Source organism: Achroia grisella, unplaced genomic scaffold, assembly GCF_030625045.1.
Source record: "Achroia grisella isolate CSIRO2021 unplaced genomic scaffold, CSIRO_AGI_Agris_v1 utg1240, whole genome shotgun sequence".
Taxonomy (NCBI): Eukaryota; Metazoa; Arthropoda; class Insecta; order Lepidoptera; family Pyralidae; genus Achroia; species Achroia grisella.
Genome location: NW_026712603.1, coordinates 658990 through 683096, shown reverse-complemented (window position 1 = coordinate 683096; position 24107 = coordinate 658990). Strand labels below are relative to the sequence as shown.

The window sequence follows — 24107 nt, the reverse complement described above, 5'->3', positions numbered from 1 at the left end:
GATGGCGAGTAAAAATAAAGAAAACGGAATAGGGTCGCTGCCCGGGGGCCGCCGGGGCACGTCTACAACTGGCGGTAGGCGTGACAGAATGCAAGCCAGCCGACCGGCCACACCACCTGGCCGGTCCGACCCCTTGCCATCGACATCAGCTGGCTTGGCACCGGCAGGGCCGTCACAGGCCCAGCAATCGGCGCCCGCCACTGGTGGTACACGTCGCATGAGATGGTCGAGAGCCATGAATGAAGACCTCATGCGAGCGTTCTACAGGGCTACAGGGACGGAAACAGGCAGAACAGGATACAGGGCAGTAATGCACCGCGAGTTTCTGCGTCTTTTACCGGAGCTAATCGTCTCGGAACAGAACCTAGCCGATAGAGTTCGGTACATACAGCGCTCTGGTATGTTTAGCGCGACCGAACTCGAACGATTGCGAAGTGAAGTTGGTCCAGAAGCAGACCCCACGACCGTGGAGCAACCCATCTCAGACGTGCTACCTAACGTAGAGATGGTTGCCGAAAGGCCTTCAGAAGCGGATGCGGACGGAACAACTTCCCAGGATATAGAGCATATGAGGAGCATACTAGAAGGGGCGATTCTAGAGATCCGAAGAACTCCTCTTGAAGAGAGACCGAAGTTTCCCCGGCTACATCCAAATGTGGCGACGCGGGATGCCATTGAGGCCGCAAATGGACTGCTGCCTCAATACCTTGAGGGCAGCGGTGACCTGGGAGAGACGAGTTCAATCCTCTTTGCCGCTGCATTGGCAGTATGCCGATATACTAGCGCAAAAATGCCCCGGGCTGGACGTAATATCCAAAGGGATAATGCGAAACCAGCCTGGAAAAGAAGGATTGAGCGACGGATCACCCAGGCCAGGGTCCTCATTGGCAGACTGCTCTGCTTCAGGGAGGGCAATACACGCCCGAGAATTATGCGCTCCGTAAAAAAGGCCTTTGCTGGGACAGGTGTACGTCTGTTCCAGCCGGACTTTGGACAAAAACTTACGGAGCGTATAGACGACCTGAAGCAAAAGGTCGCTGCATGGGGGAAGCGACTCCGACGGTACTCTGAGAGGGTCGAGAGGTATCAACAGAATCGTCTCTTTATGAGTGATCAACGGAAGTTTTATAGAAACTTGGAGCGCCCAAAACTACAGCCCACAGGACAAAGACCCGAAACAGCCAATTTCGTCGCCTTCTGGCGACAGCTGTGGTCTGAACCTGTGGAACATGAGGAGGGCGCATGGATGCACGGTGTTGAGGAAGCATGTGCTCGAATAACATCGATGAACGTCATTGCCATTACGCAGGAGGACGTGGTTGCTGCGATCCGTCGGGCTCCGAACTGGAAAAGTCCGGGAATCGACGGATTGCAGCACTACTGGTTAAAGGCGTTCTCGGCCAGCCATGCAACCTTAGCCGTGCAATTCCAGAGTCCCTCGAAAACAGGGCGCTCCGGAACTTCCTTACAACCGGGATCACTCATTTAGCTCCTAAGACGGACGATACTGCGGATCCATCTAAATATCGCCCCATAACTTGTCTTACGACAATATATAAGACGTTAACAATGCGCTAAGATCTCTCGTCATGTGTACGAAAACAAGATCCTATCTAGCGCTCAGAACGGATGCAGGGCGCGCAATCGGAAGGAGCTTCTCCTCATTGATGCTGTCGCTGGCCAAGTGGTTAAGCGGAACCGTCGGAATTTCTCCGCTGCTTGGATAGACTATAAAAAGGCGTTCGATTCCGTGCCCCACTCATGGCTTCGGAGGATACTCGAGCTGTACAAGATCGACGGTACGGTTCGGGTGTTCCTGGAGACATGCATGGGGCAATGGACGACGATCCTGTCTATCCAGGGCGAGCGATTAACGGATACCGCTGACCGGATTGAGATTAAGAGGGGAATATTCCAGGGCGATTGTTTGAGTCCACTTTGGTTTTGCAATCCTCTCAGTACTTTACTGGAGAATTCGGGGACTGGATTTCAGTATCGGAGAGGAGGTACAAGTGTCTCATTCTGTACATATGACTTGAAACTACTAGCTCCGAGTGTCGAACGCCTGACGGAACTGTTAAATATTATAAACGATTATAGCAGCTCTGTTAGGATGGCACTCGGAATAGACAAGTGCGCGGTTCTCCATGTGCAGAGGGGACGGGTCAATCAAACTGAAGGGATCGTTACAGATCCCTCCAACATCAAAACCCTCTCCGACGCTGAAACATACCGGTATCTGGGCATGTCACAAAACATCGGTGTGATACGGATATGAAACAGTCAATCCGTGAAATTTTTTGCGCGCCTTACAAGAGTACTGAAAAGTGCCTTGTCGGGTTAAGATATATCCTTTACACTTTTGGCGTGCTCAGATGGTCTCAAACCGAACTCGAAGCCCTGGATCGGAAAGTCCGCACAACTATGACCCTCCATAGAATGCATCACCCGAAATCGTCAGTCATGAGGCTGTACATCCCGCGGAAGGCTGGTGGTCGAGGCTTGTTAAGCGTTAAGACCATGCACAACCGCGAGATTGACAGCCTCAGGACATATTTTCTGGAGAAAAGAGACGAGGGTTTGCATAGAGAGGTCATAGAATGTGACAAAGGATTCACCCCTCTTTCTCTGGCTAAAGAGGACTGGCGAAAACCCGAAGTCCTGGGTACCTCTCAGCGGGAGGCCGTGTGGAAAGAGAAGGAGTTGCACGGAAGGTTCTTCAAAGCCCTTCACGGGCCGTACGTCAACACGAAGACCTCCGTGCACTGGCTACAGTTCGGTGATCTCTTCGGAGAGACCGAGGGTTTTGTCTGTGCAATACAGGATCAGGTGGTTAAGACGAACAATTACCGAAAGCACATTCTGAAGGATGGCACTGAGGACATCTGTCGGGCATGTCGCCATCCCGGAGAGTCACTCAGACATGTGCTTTCGGGTTGTTCAGCTCTTGCCAACACTGAGTACTTGCACAGACACAACCAGGTAGCCAAAATACTCCATCAAGAACTAGCTCTGAAGTACGGCCTCGCGAATGAGAGGTTGCCGTACTATAAGTACGAGCCCCAGCCGGTCCTCGAAAGTGACAGCGTCAGGATCTACTGGGACCGATCCATCATCACGGACAGGACCGTTCTTGCGAACAAACCTGATATCGTGGTGATGGATCGGGCACTTTCGAGGGTGTTTTGGTGGACATCACCATACCGCATGACGAGAACCTCGTGAAAGCCGAAACTGAGAAAAAGAGAAAGTACCTCGACCTGGCTCACGAGGTGACCGAAATGTGGGGGGTGATGTCCACCGAAATCATTCCAATCGTTATGTCGGTGAACGGTCTTATCCCAACCAGTCTGGAACAACATCTCAGACGGCGGTGCTCTTAGATTCTGCCCGCATTGTAATTTCTCTCCTTGGGGCCCTGAACTCCGGCCGACTGTGCTTCTGCCGGGGGTATGTTGCCATCTCCTCTCCTTAAGAGGGGAGATGAGAATTTTTGGACAAAAAAAAATAATAATAATAATTAATATTAATAATAATAAATTTATTTGCAATAGATTTTGGGTACATACATATATGATGTTATACAAAAACATGGCCCTTGCAAAATCTGCTTATATCAAGCGTACAAATTTTAAGTTAATTAAATTATCGATTGTTTATATACCTAATTATGAATTATTGTATGTAGGTATATGTCAATTTGTATATAAATCTAAATGTCATGAGGAACAATTTATTATTTTAATATTCCAAAAACTCTTTAATTGAGTAAAATCACTTGGAAACTAACCATTCATGCAGTTTTCTTTTAAATAACTGTGTGTCTGTGGACTGAACATGTGTTATATTGTGCTAACACAATATAACACAAATTATACCCAAATAAAACGAATCAGTAATCGGTATGCATCACTTATCGTCTTTTATATATAGGCAAAAACAATTCGATTCGATTCGGTAGATTCGGTAGTTCGTCAAGTCGGATGTTTGGATCTTTTAATTTATAAGTTTTCTGTTCTTAGGGTAACCTTTGGCTCTTTATCCGACTTGATAGATTCCATTATAACATTTATTTTAATTCCCATTCTCCTTCTTCATAATAATTATGTATCAAATATAACAATCTATTTATGTATTTATTTACAATTATAACAATAAAGTAAGTTCTAAAATAACTACATTTACTTGGTTTAATACCTGGTTCACTATCTATTTCTTCCACATGAGAATACCCAACGTCCAATGTCTCAGGTTGGAATTCGTACGTAGCTTCTGCTGCGAAAGGACTCTGCACAATATCAAAATTAAAAAATCAATTATTCATGTAGGACATTTTAACCACTTATGAACATCAAGTTTTTATATTAGTATTTTTTTCTCTAACGTCCAGTTCAGTAACAGATTCAATTGAACTGGCAAGAAACTCAACTGAATTTATTTTATTGTAAAAGTCAATTTATTTACAATATATACTTATGTAGGTGTCTATGTATAACCTTAAATGAAAATCCCGTGCATGAACAACTATTGCTATGCACATTTGTTACTTAAATAAAAATATATATATATTAAAAAAACATTCAATTATTGCCTTTCAGGAGTATTTAACATGTCCACAATATTCAGTAGTTACAAGCAATTTTAAAATGAAACTTCAAAAATCTTACAAGCAGCTTAGTAGCTAATATAACAGAATAATAATATCCCTGGACAGTTCATACAATGTCATCTAGTCCCAAGCTACGCAGAACTTGTGTTATAGGTACTCGACAATTGTTTGATATACTAAGATGCATTTTTGTAAATGAAAACACCAGACGACCACATAATAAGGACGCCATATAGTCCTAAGCTAATCAGAGCTTGTTTTATGGGTAGACAACTAATATAAATACTTAGATACATTTTTTATCTTTAATATCTACGTAATATACATAGAAAGCACCCAGACATATACAAATAATTATACTAATGAATACAAATGTTTGTACCGTGCGAGGAATGTAACCAGTATGCTACCGCTAGACCACCAAAGCCGTCAATAGAAATAGATGACACGGAGGTGCAGACGAATTTCTACGTCAAATTATATATATATACTCACATACATACTCGAGTCTTCTCCGCTGGTATAAACTTCATTTTCTGATTGGTGTTGTGTGACGTTGCATCTTGGTAAATCTGGACATTTTCTTATCTAACAAGAGTAAGGTAATTTTTTAAATTTATAGCAAATTTATACCTCGAGCTCCGTCACATACACTTTATACCAATACGAAGAGCGCGTCACTAGTTAACACTCGCATGTAACGGAGCTCGAGGTATATTTATAATTTTATGACTAATACTGGTATTGTCAGGATAAGTTAGACCATCATGGAAGTTTGTCAGGATAATTTCGAGAAGATATTCTCATAAATATAAATCTATCGTAGGGTTTAAAATTCAAGTAATCAGATAGACTGACAAAGCAGTTAATTTGATATTAGATAAATTATTATTATTAGAATTGAAAGAACTAGCCAGTCATCCTGACCTAGTAGGAGTAGTAATTAATTATCTATATTTTTTATAGTACCGTGTGTGAGGAAATCGAGCTCGTGACTATTGGAAAAAGACGCAGTCTATTATACCGCTACGCCACCAAGGTATGTCTAACTAAATGTTACCTCAATATGATCTCCATAGCACGGGGTGTGCGTTCTACAGCGTCGAGTGCGCGACTGCGTACCGACGCCGCACTGCGACGTACACGGCGACCATTTTGACCATTTCGACCAACGTGACTGCGTTTGTTCCTATACAATCATTATTTTACACGTACACTAAATGCTACGCCTTTACACATACGCTCTTTCGGCGTAGGCAGCTAAAGAGAACGAGAAATATACAGAGATCGTGCGGGAAAGCGTGAGCACGCATACCCTGTTCCTTCCATCGGCGTGCTTTTGCGCCTTTATGAAATATTAACTAGCTGTATTCAGTTTCGGTTCGGTTTCACCCGCTTAAAATTTATAGTCTATACTTTATTCTGATCTAAAAGCTACTGTAAAGTTTCATCAAAATCCGTTCAGTAATTTTAGCGTGAACGAGTAAATAACATCCATCTATACACACAAACTTTCGCGTTCATAATATTAATAAGATTAATTGCCATTGAAAAATGACGGATCTGTATATGGAGCAAAATCATAATTTATAAATATTATATTATTAATTTATAAACGTGTCATTCTTAAAAAAAATCTGTCGAATATAGTTTAAATTTTAAAAGCACGCACGTGCGCGCGTTGCATTTCCTGCGCTAAAGCGCAGGCGCTCCTGATCGCGCGAGAAAGGACGTGCCGTATAAAGGCAGTTATTTATTTTAATTTAGTAAATTGTATTAAATTTAGATGTAATTCAGTAAATCTCACAAACCTCACACGGTGGCATGTGACATCTTCTCGTTTCGGTCGCAGTTCCTTTGCACGTAGATTCGTCTACGACCACTCTATCCGGTCGAGTATTTTTATCTAAAATTAAAAATATTGTTATCTACAGCAGGTACTATTGGTAAATTTTTTGGTAAATGATTTACAAAAATTGTATTCGGAGCGTGTAATATTATACTTAATTTCGATGTGTGTAATGTGGCCTTTTGTTTAGTGCGTTTGACGCGCGGTAACACTGATGATTAGGCGCACAACCCATCACCAATATCCTAATATCTTTGTACTAACCAAAGGTTTCGTTGGTCTCGTCGACGTATTGACATAGTCTCGACCGTGTTTGATATCCGAGGCCGCATGTAGTGTTGCAGAAGTTCCAAGGGGTCCACGTACTCCATTTTCCTGGCACTGGTTGATAAGTGATATATATCTTTAAATTATCATAGATATTATAATTACAATAAGTACATTAAAAAAAAGTGCTTAAATTAAAATATACTTCACTAAAGAATTTTCTATACTATTCTATGGTATAGAACAAAGTTGCCACGGCTGTCTATACGCTTACATCTTTTAAATTACGCTACGGATTTTAATGCAGTTTTCAGCAATAAATAGAGTAATTGAAGAGGAAGATTTATATGTATAATACATGCATATTATAACACAGTAAAACTGAAAAATTTAAGTATTTGTAATATAGTCTTGTTTTATGTTATTAATTGTGTTATGTTATTAATTTGTAATACATTGTTAGTATTAAACCCTTATGATTGAAATAAAAAAGATCCGGTGCAACACATGCGGGAAGAGGATGGTGGTCGATAATAAAGGGAACTAGTGGCCCCATTACACTTTCTGGTGAATTCACCATAATGGGCTAACTGATCTTATTTTCACAACACATCAATTAGATACCTATCGAGTTAGCCACAGTTGTTCCTAGGGAAGATTTTATTTAATGGATGTTAATGGAATGGTGCAACCGCCAGCGCCAACGGTTTAAGTATGTATTTTTATGTACTCAGCATATACTGACCTCTGATGGCGTGATTATAGGTATCAGTATTCACTATAACTAATAATCCCAAAAAGTTAGAACTACTGGGCACTATGTAAATATGTACGTATCATATACTGACCTTTGACGGCGAGATTGTACCGACGGTGCTGCGTACCAGCGCTGTTATCAGCAACACAGATGTACTGCGCAGCATCTCTCACTCTAGCATCCCACACTATCATCATACTGCCGCCTGGAACGTTCTGGATGTTTGCCGCGCTACTACTCAGCTGTTGCGTATCCTAATTAACAAAGTATTACATATTCTCAAATAAACTAAAATTGTTAGTAATGTGGATATATGATTTTAATGCTAGCAATGTACCATGTCAAGTTGACCTCCACGTGGTTCCCCCTGGAAAACATCGTGATAAATTCTTGGTGAATTTGTCACGATGGGCTAACTGACCTGATCTCATCTTATCATCCTCCACTGGTGACCCGCCAGCGTAAACCGTTAGGGCAGGCGGGAGCACCACTCCATTATCATCAGAAAAAACGTAATTGTCTAGGTTTTTCTAATATATAAATATTAGAGTTGATTTTATGATAAAGACTTTAAGGGGTGTGTCCCGTCAGTTTAGGGTTAGTTTCTTAATAATGTTCGATTAATGTTTCGATAGACCCTAATCCTAAAGTATACCTTCAACCAAGTAATCTTCGGTGCAGGATGGCCGTCCGCCTGGCACTTTAATACGACGCTTCCCCTCAGCGTCACGACGTGGTTCTCCATGTTATTATTCCCCACGTTCGCCACTATTGTGGCGGGTTTCTCCACGAGGACATCGAACACCACTTCAGTGGTACCAACTTTATTTGTCATTATACAGGAATACTTCCCGCTGTCCGATATTTCTGTGCTGTTTATTGACTGGAACACAAAATGTATTTTCATAACATCATTTGTTGGATAAAAACAATATTACAAGAATGACCTCGGAGGTCTAGCGGTTTAGCACATCGCTTTACTAACGCTGGTGGCGGGTTAGCTTCATCGCACAGTGCAAAGATTTGTATTAATCTTTTGTATCGAACTGAGTGTTTTCCTTATGTATAATATGTATGTACTTTAAAAAAAATGTACCTAAGTATTTATATCAGCTGTCTAGCACCCGTAACACCATAGATTAAAGAAGTAGATACATTTTTTTTTCTGTGCGTAACACAGTCTCTGCTTAGCTTGGGACTAGATAGTGCTATGTGAATTGTCCAGGGATATTATTATAATTATATAATTTATTGACCATTTTATATACCAGAAGTAAATTTTATACGAAGTCCTAAATGCAAAAAAAATGTTTAGATACTTCTATCAGTTGTCTAGTACCCATAACAAGGACTAGAGGCGTCGTGTAGATGTTCCTGGGTTCTTATTAATATTAATTATCGACTTGGATTAAAACTCACCAATGTAAAGTTGTCATGAAATAAAGCCACTCTAGAGTTCCCTCCGATTTCAATATACGGGTATTTGGTCCACATTACATAGGGCAACGGGCTTCCTTCCACAGGACATGTTAAGTTCAAAGGCCTGCCTATACGGATGGAAGTGTTTTTTAATTTTTCTTTTGGTGTAGGAGGAGGAACTGGAATAAATAATAATACATCTTTATTGGTTTTATAATAAAATTATGTCGATATATGTATTGTCCACATTTATATATGTGTTACATCAGCCCCAGATGTAAGGAGGACAGACGGACGTCAAGTAAATTGTGTTTAATGCATTTGAAAATGAAGATATACTCGTACCTAATCATGTCGTCGATGTCTCGGTTAACCATACCGCTTTAATTCCAATGGCCGGAGGTTCGATTCATGAGTAAGATTGTTTGTGTTGGTCTGGATGTTTTCTATGTAAGTATATATTTACAAAAAGAAGTGTATACATATTTATATCAGTAGTCTCGTACCCGTATCTCGAGCTCTGCTTAGCTTGGTACTAGATAGCGCTGTGTAAACATTATTATTTATAACTAGCTGTGCCCGCGACTTCGTCCGCGTGGAATTTAACTTTATTTTTCTAAAATAAAAGATTTTTTAAAATAAAAGTAGCCTAATTACATCAGCTACCTGCCTATAAAAGTCCCGTCAAAATCGGTCCAGCCATTTCAGAGATTAGCCACAAAGAGATTAAGAACAAACAGACTCATCACGCATGTAATAATAATAATAATAATAATAATCATTTATTCAGCATAAAAAAGCGTACAGATAAAAAAGAAAACTTAAAAACTAATAATTCGCTATGCTGAAAAGGCTTCCACTCAGCTGGTGCCGCAGCGTATCACTACAGCAAAAACGGTTATTTCATATTACAAACAGACACTCCAGTTTTATTTATATGTATAGATATGTATCTATTATTAATATTAATAATTATAAAAAATACAAATACCGAATACGTCCACCAAGTAAGAAACACTGGCATTTCCAACCTTATTTATGGCGACGCACGTGTAGTTACCCGACTGTTCGTACAAAGCATTCCTGCATAAAAAAAAAATATTTATACAATATTCATACCGTATTATAACTTTTTCCTCTAACATAATATACATAGCTGTAGATAAACAATATTTCCAAAATATACATTTTCGTATCGATTCCTCAAGGCTGAGGATAGTGACTCTGGAATTACATGCGGGAAATTTATAGCCTATATGTTATTCTGATGTATACTCTATATTACTGTAAAGTTTCATCAAAATCCGTTCAGATTTTTTGCATGACAGAGTAACAAACATCCATACTTACAAACTTAATAAAACTTATAATATTATTAAGATTTCAGTATTAACAATTACTTATATAATGACAATTATAAGATTTATTAACATAGGTAATATTTTTTGAAATCAACATTAACAGTATCATTTTGTTTATCATTTGTTTTAGTTACAATTTAAAATTACAACTTTTACAATAGAATAGAATAGAAAATCATTTATTCAAATAAACCTAATTTAAGCACTTTTGAATAGTCATAGTTATCATTCTTTTAATCTACCGCTCATTCGGAAAGCTGTCTCATCACAAGAATAACGAGAAAGAAACTTGCGTGTTGCTCTTTTAAACAATCATTGTAATTTTACATTTCCAATTTGAAACGTGCGAATACAAACTACCAACTAGCACTGATTAATTAGCTTCAGATATTAAGTACACAAAATGATTAAAACAGTCGTAGTGATTAGAGCAGACCAGTCCCTACAAGCAGCACTCGTTCACGAGTATAACGTATGAGCCAGCCATCACTTTGCTCGACCATATTTTAGGGAGCCCAATGACCCGGCCCATAACGCCGCCACATGTCTGGACATTTTAGAGCATGACTAGTCAATCTACTTGACCACGTCATAACTACTAACAATTACCACAATATGGTAGTTGTATAGTATAAAATAAATATCAAAAAACATATTACCTAGAGGTGACAACTTCCCCATAATCCGCAGTTACCATTGTCTCGTCGTACAATATCAAAGGTAAGTCGTCTCTAAACCAGTACACCTGAGGCATGGGGTTCCCATAAGGATGGCAGTGCAGGTAGAATGACTGTCCAGAGATCACCTCCATATGTACAATGTCACTAGTCTGATTATGGAAGAGCGTTTGGAAAATTTTCGGCGGTTCTGAAAATTTAACATAATTAAATTAACATTTTAATGTCAACTAAAATATGAAGTAGAAATAATCTTATTAGAAACTGTCGTCTATCAAGAATAGATTGGGTTTATCCATTTTACTGCCTTCTAAAGCAGTAAACTGTAAAAAAGACATTCAACATTTGAAATGTGTACTAATATTATAAAGAGGTTTAGTTTGTATGTTTGTTTCTTCGGGGCAATCACCGGTTCTACTGATCCAATTTTAAAAATTCTTTCACTATTAGAAAGGTATGTTATTCCCAAGTGTATAACATCATACTACAACTAATAGGAGCGGAACAGCAATAAAAATGTAACAAGAATATTTATTTTGAGTGCTTCAGCTGCGAATGCTGCGTAAACGGTTAGTTACGCAACAAATGTGTATGACAAAATTATTCTGCATTAAAAGCCCTAAAAAAAGTCCGCGACAACGTTCGTTGAAGTCATTTGATTTCAACGAATACTAGGAGATATCTTAATTTTAATTTAATAAAAGCAGAACCTCAAATATAGGGTAATCAACTACCGTTAACCGAAGGCGGGTTGCTAGTAAATACTCGTATATAAAAATGTGCGAAGAGTTTGTAACAGTTCCAGTGGATGACACGTACCTAATACTTCAAGTTTAACCCTCCTCTGATCCTCGCCCGCTTCATTACTAACAATACAAGAATACAGCCCCGCTTGTGACACCTGAACTCTCTCCAGTATTAGGTCAGCATAACCGATATCTGGTGAATTCTCACTTAGCACAATTCCATTTCGTATCCATTGTATGTTGGGCGCCGGGTTACCGGACGCTTTACATGATATCCTAGTACGTGTGCCGAGCTGGAAGTATATAACATTAATATATTTTATCGGATTAGGTGTTATTTTGCGGAAGTCCATTTTATTACTTAATAAATTTTCATTATTTTGTTTAATTCCGCTACAATTATCATATGTGAGACCACAAATATTCAGTGCGGAAACCTGACCACCGCTACTGGAAGCGATACGACCTTCTCTATTACTCAATAATGATAGAAATTTGATCACCAAAAGATGGAAGAGAAGAAAACTTCGTGAGTTTGGATGTTCGCAGTAATCTCCGGTGATTACCGCGAACATCCAAACTCACAAATACTAATAGTCCTATTTTGAAAATACTTTTAGTATTGGATAACCCATTTATCTAGAAAGTTATACTGTGTAACATCACGCTAAGGCCAATAGGAGCGGAGTTATAATAAAAAAGTGTTGGAAAAACGGGGAAAATGAGATTCGATGAGATCGGACAAAATTTTGAGTTGTTTGTGTAACATAGTATTTCCATATATAGTCCCAGAGAAGAAATAATAATAAAAAAAGTAAATCCCACCAAAGATAAAACATAGTCGTTTTTAACGTTGGTTAAGACTTTTGAAACTACCTGCAATATTCAATATAATTCCACTCACCACAACTTCCACTGTGCCATTAACTGTGACGCCCGGACCACCGACATAGCTCACCAATTCCTTAATTTTCGGTGACGACACTACACTCACTCTGTATACTAGGTGTGCTGCCCCGGCTTTGTTCGTTGCATCGCATCGGTATAGTCCTTCGGAGCCGGACGATATGTTAGTTCCAATCAGTGTGGTGTTTTCCACGTGCCAGTTCGAATTCCTATTAAGGTTTATTTCTAAAGTATTTTTTTAAAATAAGAATGGATACAAGCTTACGATCCATCTGATAGTAAGCGGTAACTGTCTATATAGACATATGTCTTATATACTATACATGAACAGCATTTCAAACGTCACGTTATCATGTGAAACCCGTGATATCGCTCAAGCATTGCCATTCCAGAGGATCAAGATATCATGCATCTTATCCTGGTAATTTCATTGTCTAATCGCACTTTATAACAAAGACAGTTTTCAGAACTAGCTTTTTAAGGGAGTTAAAAGAAGAGAGACTCATGCAGACAACTTTTATAGTCTAGGTACCTCTGGCACTGTAATTAATTTAGACATTGGCATATATTGTGCGTGCCACTTTTTAATACAAATTAGGGGAAAAATAATTTGAATTAATATGAAACTGCGAATTGTCCCTCGACTTGTGCGAACCATATTTCTGGCTCTTCCGGCCAGAAAGGAGGAACGCGTATTCCGACTCTAAACAGTTCAGATGGTTCGGTAGCTATTGTATTTTCCAAAGACATGGTGTTCATATATATCAGTAAAATTGTGTTTTATATGTAATTTTGTTCTTTAAAAATATGTATTTTATATCCTTACGGTTCTGTCCAAGAGCGGGGTCACCAGTTATGGGCTTGATCTGGATTATCTTTATATATATTTAAATAAAATAACAAAGCAAACGTTTATCTAATTTAATTTTATATGAGACAAGACAGTTGACATATTTAAGTTGCGCGCGCAGCATCGCATGCGCGCTGCCTATACAATATATTTATGTACGTATACAGCCATAATAGTATCTATTCCTCTCTATTATAGAGAGGTGCCGTAAGAAATGTGAATGGGAAAATATACACATGTCGATTGCGCAGTCAAAGTATCGAACTTATCTATCGAGTTTTAAAAGTCCATAAATAAATGTAAGAATAAAAAAAAAACGTCAGTTCAGTTGTCAGTTCTTCTTGTTGAAATAATAAAACATTTTATTTTTTAAAATTAAAACATGTTTTTTTTTATTTGATTAATTAAAAATGTTATTTAACGTCTATTTTCGACATTTTAAATTGTTGAGAACAATTTTGTACGGACAATAATTCTGTGCTCTCAAAGGGACATAGCATAGATTTTCAGTCCTGCGGAATAACATGTAATATTGAATTGAATTGACTAATATATCAGTATATACGTACTTGAAACTCCATTTTATGGTAGGTGCAGGGGAGCCTTTTGCATCGCAACTGAGTGTGGCGTTAGAACCATCTTTAAGTTGTACATCCAATACATCAAAGTCCGAAATAAAAGGGGACACTGAAAATAATTATAATACATTTTTCTAGTTATAAACCCGGGTTCGGTCTATAAGTTTGTGAGTCCCACTGGACTCTGGAGTGTAAATATTGTAACTGTATAACTGAACAAGTTTTAGTATTCGTCAAGTAATATATAAGTTTATGTACTACATACAAGCATATCTTAATAATATTATAAACGCAAAAGTTTTTAAGTATGGATGTAAGTATCAAAAACTACTGAACGGATTTTGATGAAATTTTACAATAATTATGCATCAGAATAACATATTTTTTATTGAAATTTTGCGGATGAAACCGCAGGCACAGCTAGTAAAAAATAAAATCTTCCTTTTCCAATATTAGTAAACAGTGATACAGTTTATAACTAGCTAGACTATATGTACTACAGGAATATGTATATATATATATATATATATATATCCTGTAGTATATATAGTCTTTGGCATAATCTATGTCTAAGATGTTTGTAACGTACTCTGTGCAGTTGATAGAGTTTGTATTGTAAAATGGCGGGAACGGCCAAATTAAATGTGAAACGCAAATTAGCTTTTTATTTAAATTAATATTTAAATACAGTACAACACTACTCTAATGTTTTAACTTCAAAAACATTTTTTTAGTTAATCTAATACTGTATCAGCTATATCATATAACCTAATAAGGTTAATTGAAAAATACAATAGTACTTTTCAATGAACTTACCTAAAACGTCCAAAGTAAATTGTCTAACAATAGTTCCGTGTTTATTATTCACAATACATTTGTATGTGCCCGTGTTATGTATTTGTACGTTCATCACTTTCAAACGAGGTTTGCCCTCGAATAGCAACGGTCTCGAGTTGAATAGCCATTTAGTCTAAAAAGAAAGTAAGGTAAAATGTAATCTAATGTAAGTCGAACTCCATTTTCCACGATCACCCTCTCATCTGCGCCGTTGTACGTGTAGAGCCGAGACTACTGAAGTAGCCAGCCAAGGTCCTCCCAAAAGCGCAGAAGTCTCCTCGTGTCTTCACAGACTGCACGGAGCGACGTTGCCATCCCAGGGGACTAAGACGATGATATCTTAGACACAAATTAGACAGTGAAATTGTACCTCTGTAATTGTCTAATTTGTACCTCACAATCGAAACACATTTTACAAAGCAAGCTGCTTGGCGGCTAGAATAGGCGAGACTAAAGTACCTACGCAGGCGACTTCTTACAGTCTCTGGTAAATATTGTTTTTATGAAGAAACCAGTGTTTATTTTTTATTTTATACTACAATGGTGACAAACAAGCATACGGTCCATTTGATGGTAAACGGTTACCCTAACCTGTTAACCCTATGGACGCCCGAAATATCAGGCGAGTCGGGTGCGTTGTCGACTCTTAAGAAACTTTAATATACCATTCTTCAAAACCCCATGCTATAGTGTCTCGAAAAAACTTCGGCAGGTAGTTCTTTCTACAATCTAAGTATGCGGGTTTAACGTAAACGAGTTTTTAAATTAATAATAATGTAATAATGATAATATGCATTTATAATTACTCGGATAACAATTGTTTTAATAATTAAATAATCTACAAATAATTATAGATATTGCATGCCTAATGAGGCAGCAGGAAAGAGGGGGAGAGGAATAAAGACCAAGGCATAGCTACGTCAAACAAATTGAGGACAAAATGGGAGTCGTGTCGTATCAAGAATTAAAGAACATGATGGAAGATCGCGGAAAGTTTACACTCTTTCCCGAGGAGATAAAAACGATCGCTCCTAAGAATATCCTTCAATTCTTGTCCCTGACGGGTCTAGGTAGCGAACTCTGAAAAGGGCGAGCACAATAGATCTATGTAGGTCGCAGTGCTACAGGTGCTACACATCTGACAATAGCCCAAACAACCCAATAAAAAAAAAATAAAAAAATAAAAAAAGATCGCGGAAAGTGGCAAGAGCTCCACCGACAAGAGCGTAGCTCTTAAATTATGAATGAGGCAAAACATAATGGGACATTATATTACAATAACAACCAATGTAAACCTATGTTTATGGCAAATAAATGTGATTTGAATTGATTTTGATTTTTTGATCCTTAAAAAGCTTTAATAGAGTTGTAAATTGGTTATTACAATAATTATAAATTACCTTAGCTTCTGGTTTCGCATCTACCCCACAATCGAAGTACCAATCATCGCCTTTTACAACTTCTATATCTTCGGCGGCTTCCCTCAAGAAGGTGGGAGGCCACTCTGGTCGTAGGACCACTCTGGCTGCAGCAGAACTAGCGGCGTTGGAGACCACGCAAGCGTAGGTAGAACTGCCACCGCGACTCACATTATGAAGACTTAGCTGACCCTGGGCTACCAGCACTGCATCCTGTAAATTATATATAGGTAAATGGAAGTCTTTGACATACATTATTTTGAATTTTGAGGGAATTCACATTCAATTAAAACGTCAGAATAACGAATATTTCGAACTTTCATTGAGGAAGTTTCTAGAAGTATGTTACAGTTTTATAAATATTGTTACCGCTTTCTTACATTACATAATTATTTATACCTACAAGCGTTGTAGAACATATCTGGAAAATCTAGACAAAGATACCATCTGTACAAACTAATCGAGAGTGTCGTTCGTCATATTTCGTAAGTGACCGGTCCGGTTAAGATACCGCGTGTAGAGGCTACTTACACGTCGCTAAACCATGTACATTAAGGTAAAATGTTGTTTCCCTTTTCAAAGTATATTAACGTGATAAAAAATAAAATGTATTTCCTCAGCTCGTGTCGAACCTTATACCATTTGACTACATCCCTGTAAGCGGCACGGATGGGACACTCGATAGTCACATTGGTCCCTTCCACAACGGTGACGGTCGACTGCGACTCATCTGATTGCAGTTGCAAATGCGACGGCAATGCTGTAAACCCAATTGTTCACATTACCAAGATTTCTTCCAAAAGGTGACTTCATGGAATAACATTATATATATCAAACAGCTGGATTCAGGGACGTAGCCGATGCTATTTCCAAAAAATATATATTTAAGTTGCAAAGTAGAAGCTTTAATTAGTTTAGGACTAGATGTATGAGTTGTCCAGGATTATTACCGCCCCGGCTTAGCCCGGGTGTTCATAGCTTTCTATATTGGTACCTATTAGAATAATATTGTAGTCAGTAGTTCGGTAGTTTAATTTCTCCTAAAAAAACTGGTCTCTCTCTCTCTCTCTGTCGTCATAATAGTAGTACTTATATTAGCTTAATATTAAACTGCATTCAAACTCCATAAAATATTTGGAAAACTAATTAAAAATTAAAACATTAAACTGGATTTCCTGTAATTTGGATGTTTTGCAGTTTTACACTTAATGCAGTATTAAACGAGTAATATAGTACGGTAAACGTTAGTATAGGTCTTACAAAATCGCCCAATACGTACCATATATTTGAACGGATACAGTTTTATTGACAACTGCGACTTTATTCTTAGCTGTACAAGTGTACAGTCCGCTTAACTCTTCTGTTGGATGCTTTATAATTAAACTACCATCAGGGTAGATTACGTATCGCGAATCTGAAATTGTGGAGTCATCAATCAATCGCCTAATATTAATGCTTATATATGAATGATAAGATACTGAAGGCTGTACTGGAAATACCCTTAAATTAATTCAAAATATCTGTTAAATCATATTTATTGAGCAAAGCCTAGTTATACACTAAACGATTACTTAAATGACAAACGTGCATGGCAATAATAGTTCATGCACGGGATTTTTAATTAATGTTAGAGATCACAATGTAAATAAATTGGCTATTAAAAATCAGTTGAATTTCTTGCCAGTTCTTCTAAATTGAATCTGTATAATGAACTGGACGGTAGGGAAAAAATATTAATACAATAAATTTGACGTTCATAATCGGCTAAAATGTCCTACACGAATAAATAATAATTGATTTTGTAAGAAACATTTGTCTAAATAGTTTTGAAATAATATTCCTTTCTTTCAAAAACAATTCGATTTCAATGTAAGGTATTAAAAGGAAGTATATAATAACCTGTGTCAAGATAATAATCATCCTTGGACCACAAAATATAGGGTGTAGGTTTCCCTGTTACCTTACATGTTACTAATAACTCATTATCTAAGTCAGTAGCTATATATGGTCCAGCAAAGTCGTCGGCTGCGATTCTCGGTGGCTCTGAAATATTCGAAGATAAAATGCATTATTAAGGGGGTCTTCCTATGTGACGGCCTGTTTTTTAGGGATATTTTAGGATTTTTTTTCTATGACCAGTAAATATTTAGAGCTTCAAGTTTTTTATCATTTATTAAAGAAATAAAATTGGAGTGTCTGTTTGTATTATTGAAATAACTGTTTTTTACTACATGCATATGAATATAAATATGGTACACACCAAAATAACATTTTTCACAATTTTTGTCTGTCTGTCTGTTTGTTCCGGCTAATCTCTGCAACGGCTGGACCGATTTTGACGAGACTTTTATTGGCAGGTAGCTGATGTAATAAGGAGTAACTTAGGCTACTTTTATATTGAGAAAAATAAATTTAAATTCCATGCGGACGTAGTCGCGAGTACAGCTAGTATATATATATATATCTGTATCGGTCTGGATCTTTTCTATGTACATTATGTATTTACGAAAAAAAATGTAACTTTGTAATTACTAAAGGAAGGTATTGTGAACATATGAATGTGGATGGTTATAGTGGTGGTGAAAGATATGGATAGTAAATAACGAGAGGACCACGAACAGGAATGAATGGAAGAGAAAACCATATTACGACGACCACAAATAATTGAGATAAAGAAGAAATAGATGATGATAGGTATATTTCTCTGCACCACTCATGGTTGACTGGTAGATAACGCCGCATGGTATTAAGTCCGCCACATGTACATATTGTTTTTGTGCATTAAAGTTAAATAAATAAAAAAAATATTTATGTCAGTTTTCTAGTACCCATAACACAGGGCCTGCTTAGCTTGGGACTAGATGACGTTGTGTGAATTGTCGTGAGAATTATGATTATCATATGTTATGAGAAGTAAACAAATGTAAGGGTGATGTTGACAGAAATATGCAGTGCTACGTGCACTTCTAATAATATATTAAACTCGCATTTTTGTAGAGATAAAAAGATATGGATATAGTGACTTACCATTTACACGGAGCTGTATATTCTTCATGACCATTCCAACTATATTCTCTGCCACGCATCTATATAAGCCTTCGTGTTTGGTGCTCGCATTGTATATATACAAATTACCGAAATCATTATAACTGCAATTAAATAGAATTATACATTCTCAATAAAATTAACAACAGTATATAGTCGTATATATAAAATTCTCGTTCACAATGATATGCTATAAATGCCATACTCTTCCGAAACGGGTTGACTGATTTTTATTAAATTTTATATGCATATTCAGTAGGTCTGTAAATCGGCTACTATATATTTTTTATACCCCTAAGTGATAAGGGTTAGGCCAACATTTTTATTGTTCGGACTTTTTTATATACCTAAAAATATATACAACATAAATTTACAATATATTATAAATCGGTTAATATTATTATATAACTAGTATTTACAAAACCTAATTGTACAACTAAGAACTAAAATAAAAAGCTTAAAAAAAAAATACATACAACCATAAATTTTCACCCTTCTACCACCAACTCTTTTATAGATCTACAAATCTATGGATTTGTATAGAAATAAAAATAATCTTTATTCAAATAAACTTAATAATAAAAAATAAACACTTAATAAGTCATGTATTTTTTTTATCTACCACTCATATCCGAACTGACTTATCAAAAGAAGAACGAGAAAGAAATTTACGTGTTGCTCTTTTAAATAAATGTTGTTCAGCATATTCAAGAGTTTGTGTGAATACAAACTTCCAAATAATTAGAAGCAGTGCAGACTTACCTGAGATCTGTACTATTTTTAGTCAGCATTTCGTTGTCGAATTCCCACAATATAGACGGTACAGGGAAGCCCACCGCATCGCATTGTAAACTCACATTATGTCCTATAACTACGTCCATTTTGTCCACTAAAGGCGGGCTGATCGACGGTGGCACTGGAAAATACATCCTAAAATAACATTCTTAAGGTTCAAACATAGTCGATGACCTCGGTGTTCTAGCGGTTAAGCACATCACTTTACTTACGATGATCGCGGGTGCGATTCCTTGCACGGTGCAAACGTTTGTATTAATGAGTATGATTGTTTGTATCGGTGTTTTCTGTGTTAAAGCCTGATAAACTTCTATAGCAAAACCGGTTAACTATTAGTAATATTATATTTTACCGAGGCGTTAGATTGATTTATTTTTTTACTACCCGTTACAAAATTATATTCACTCATCAAATTCACTTAGTCACGAAACTTGCATACTGTAAAATCTTATGAAAATACAAGGACATTTAATTACTTTTTTGATTTTTATTGCTCCTCGCGTCTGTAAGGTCACTATGTAGGTATATTAATAAAAAAATGGATCCAGTATTTACTTCAGTTGTCTAGTATCTATAACACAAACTCTGCTTAGCTTATGTCCAAGATTTATTATTTCAGTATTATATTAAACAAAAATTTAAATATTTCTTCTAGAAAGATGAACTTCTTAGCATTCTATTGATTCACCGTACTGGTGACGGGTCCAAGCATCTAACAGAGAGGGGTATTTCGAGCATTTCACGGAACTTGTCACCCCGAGTAGGATTAAGGGGAATCTTGGGGACGTACGTCGACACCTTTACCATGTTTGTCTTTCTACCCAGCTGGTAAGACCCTCCTAGTGCTGCTTTAGATACACGTTCTCATATAGAACTTATTACAGTTTTAGACAGGCCAAGACCATTTAGAAGATGTTATATTGAGAGATTTCGCTGGTATACCACCTCGATCCTATATAAATTAACCACATAGCCAAATTCTTAATATTAGTAACACAAATATTAATAAAAAAGTTATATTTACCCCAAACGTAAAGTATATAGGAGATAGACGCGTTACCATACTCATTACTGGCGATACAAGTATAATCTCCAAAATCGGTTATGTTGGCAACAAATCTAAAAAGAAAGGATAATATTATGCAGGACGGTTTTGCATTTAATAAGCATCATAAAAAAACGTATCTATGTATTTGTATCAATTGTCTAGTACCCATAACACAAGCTCTGCTTAGCTTGAGACTAGATAGCGTTGTGTAAATTGTCTTGGGATATTATTATTATTATAAATATCAGATTAGCTGTGTGTGTGGATTGGTGAGATGAGGCAGTGAAATTACAGGGTATATGTAAGCATGACATAGTCTTTCATATGGCAACGTAAGCATTGGCTATATACGTTAACAGCACTACAGATATCATGCGACGACTGTACCTCACGTGATAACGTGATGTTCGTGGTGCTGTTCATACACCATAGCCGATAGAGTATTATCTCGTTTGCCATTCCAGTACATCTATATAAATATATATACTTTAAATAAATAATTTTAAAAAATTGTCTGTATATTTGTTTGTTGCAGATGGCTAATGTTATATATATCTTAGGTTACCTTTATTTCAGAAACATTATTAATTTTAATTCATTAATTAATTTTCACGCATTTTTAATAAAATAAAAGCCATTAAAAGCTCACCGTAAACCAAATTCATCGATATGCTTCTTAGGATTTAGCAGCTCTTGGTCAGCTCGTAGCCAGCGAACGCGTGGTTCCGGCCACCCTTCAGCCGAACATTCCAGCGCTGCCACTTGTCCTTCTATCACTTCCACTTCCACAGGCTCTACCAGATTCTTATCACCAATCCTCATCCGTGGAGGAGCTAAAACCAGCAGATAAAAGGAGGAAAGTATGTTAATGTTTTTTATTGGATGACAGTGGAATGGTGCACCCACCTTTTTTTTTTTTTTTCACGTCAGGAAAATCCATCATGGAGAACCATTCCCTTAGGGAAGAATGGATACTGCCGGACTCCTACCAGCTAAAACCTGACGACTGTTCCTCCTCGACATAATCGCCGTGGCCATGGGATACGCAAAGCATTCACCAAGACCACCGGCATGGTTCCCATCGAAGGGACCTCCATCTAGGCGTGCAGGGAACAGTCTCTGCACGCCACCTCCAGACCCTAAAACCTCCCCGGCGAGCTTCGGATTGCCCTAACAATCCTCCACCCTAGGGTCAATTTTGGAGTCGATGCACACCTGATTTTACTCAAGTGTCCATGGTGCACCCACCTGCGCTAACGGTATACGCTGACGGGGCACCAGTGGAGGATGAAAGGATGAGCATAAAGTCAGGTCAGTTAGTCCATCAAATAAACCAAATTCACGAGGAATTCAACATGTTGGTTTCCAGAGGAAACCGCGTATATCAACATGACATGGAATATTGCTAGCAATAGAGTCAACAGTCCACTTTACTACCAGTTCCCCCAATAGAAAATAATTTAAAATCTGATATGAGCAAAATTAATTCAGTTGATCATGAATTATTGATATCTTAACGTACCAAGCAGAGTTTCTGAGAAATAGCAACTCAAGAAACAACTTATCTTACGATATGAGAATATAATGAAGAAAAACTATATTTTAATAAAAAATACTGAAAATAATATATAAAAATTACCATACACGACCAGTGTGAAGTTTCTCTGCGAGGATCCAATGGCACTTGAAGCATTACACGTGAACAATCCCGAGTCGTATGGGCTCACGTTATTTATTATTAACTCGCTATTTTCACCCAAATAACTAAAACGGAAAAAAATTTAATGTATAAATGCAATATTTAATCTAAATCGACGGCCTCGGTGGTCTAGCGGTTTAGCACACCGCTTTACTTCTGATGGTGGCGGGTTGGATTGCACACGCGGTGCAAATATTTGTATTGGTATAAAACACTCAGACGGATACAAACAATCATACTCATCATGATTGTTCGATACAAACAATCTGGGTGTTTTCTATGTGTATTATGCGTGTATTTACAAAAGAGAATATATATTTACACCAGTTGTCTAATACCCATAACATAAGCTCTGTTTGCCGTTGGACTAGATGGTGCTATGTTAATTGTCCAGGGTCATTTATTTTATTTCTGTTTTATGACAGGGAAAATTTGTAGAAATCGTCTACATTGTTTCGCTACCATTGTTTTGTAACTTCACAAGCTGTATTTATGATTAGAGAAGAACTGACAAGAAATTCACCTGGATTTCTTTTTTTATTTACATTTATAAAGAAATTTTCTTTATAAGTCTTTTTCGAAGTCGTTAAAAACTGGGCTAAATAATAGTATATAGTAATCGGAATACTCACATATTATTTGAATATACTAGCGGTCGATAATCCTTAGTCCAAACTACTATTGGTAGTGGATTGCCATGAGCTTCACACGAAAATTTAGCACTTTTACCAACTTCCACTTTTATAGGCTTTCCGATTTGTTTCAATTCTTCTTTTGTTGTAATAAATTGCGGAGCATCTGCAAAGTAATAGCACAGATAATATAATATTACATAGCTATAGTCAGAAAAGAGAAGAAAGAAAGAATATTTAAACAGTGCTTGTGATTTGTAATTGTACTACATTTGTTTTCTTGTTAGAAGAAAATAATTTGAAATATAAAAAAAAAATTACGGATAAAGCACAGAATGGCTCCACTAAGCTTTGAGGTTTTTAGTGGCACTAGTATAGATAAAAGAGAGATGATCACTAGCTACTCGTCCCAGTTTCGCCCAGATGTACATGTATTATATATAGAAACTAATCACTATGACTGATTTCCTCTATTAATTGTTTAACCAGTTGGTTATGTATTCACACACTTAAACTTAAAAATGTAAAGTAATAATAAAATTATTTAAAAGAGCTACGAATTTCTTGCTCGTTCTTCTTGTGATGAGACAGCTTTCTATTAAAGAAAAATCCAA

At 37.2% G+C, this 24107-nt stretch overlaps 1 protein-coding gene across 1 annotated transcript in view; it reads right to left on the bottom strand.

Annotated features, from left to right (window-relative positions):
* Positions 1–24107, bottom strand: part of LOC131854596 (hemicentin-2-like) — a 52927-nt gene that overhangs the window by 3144 nt on the left and 25676 nt on the right. Inside the window, exons 30-53 of the mRNA XM_059205717.1 lie at positions 23494–23659; positions 22802–22926; positions 21812–21995; positions 21139–21233; positions 20082–20235; positions 19302–19423; positions 18174–18317; positions 17554–17688; positions 16907–17034; positions 16257–16487; positions 14836–14989; positions 14011–14128; positions 12590–12800; positions 11759–11978; positions 10922–11129; positions 9893–9984; positions 8902–9080; positions 8138–8365; positions 7574–7736; positions 6723–6839; positions 6421–6515; positions 5670–5798; positions 5105–5197; positions 4198–4288 (exon numbers count right to left, since the gene is read on the bottom strand). Coding sequence (XP_059061700.1) covers positions 4198–4288; positions 5105–5197; positions 5670–5798; positions 6421–6515; positions 6723–6839; positions 7574–7736; positions 8138–8365; positions 8902–9080; positions 9893–9984; positions 10922–11129; positions 11759–11978; positions 12590–12800; positions 14011–14128; positions 14836–14989; positions 16257–16487; positions 16907–17034; positions 17554–17688; positions 18174–18317; positions 19302–19423; positions 20082–20235; positions 21139–21233; positions 21812–21995; positions 22802–22926; positions 23494–23659 — 3582 coding nt within the window. The remainder of the gene's footprint in view (positions 1–4197; positions 4289–5104; positions 5198–5669; positions 5799–6420; positions 6516–6722; positions 6840–7573; positions 7737–8137; positions 8366–8901; positions 9081–9892; positions 9985–10921; positions 11130–11758; positions 11979–12589; positions 12801–14010; positions 14129–14835; positions 14990–16256; positions 16488–16906; positions 17035–17553; positions 17689–18173; positions 18318–19301; positions 19424–20081; positions 20236–21138; positions 21234–21811; positions 21996–22801; positions 22927–23493; positions 23660–24107) is intronic.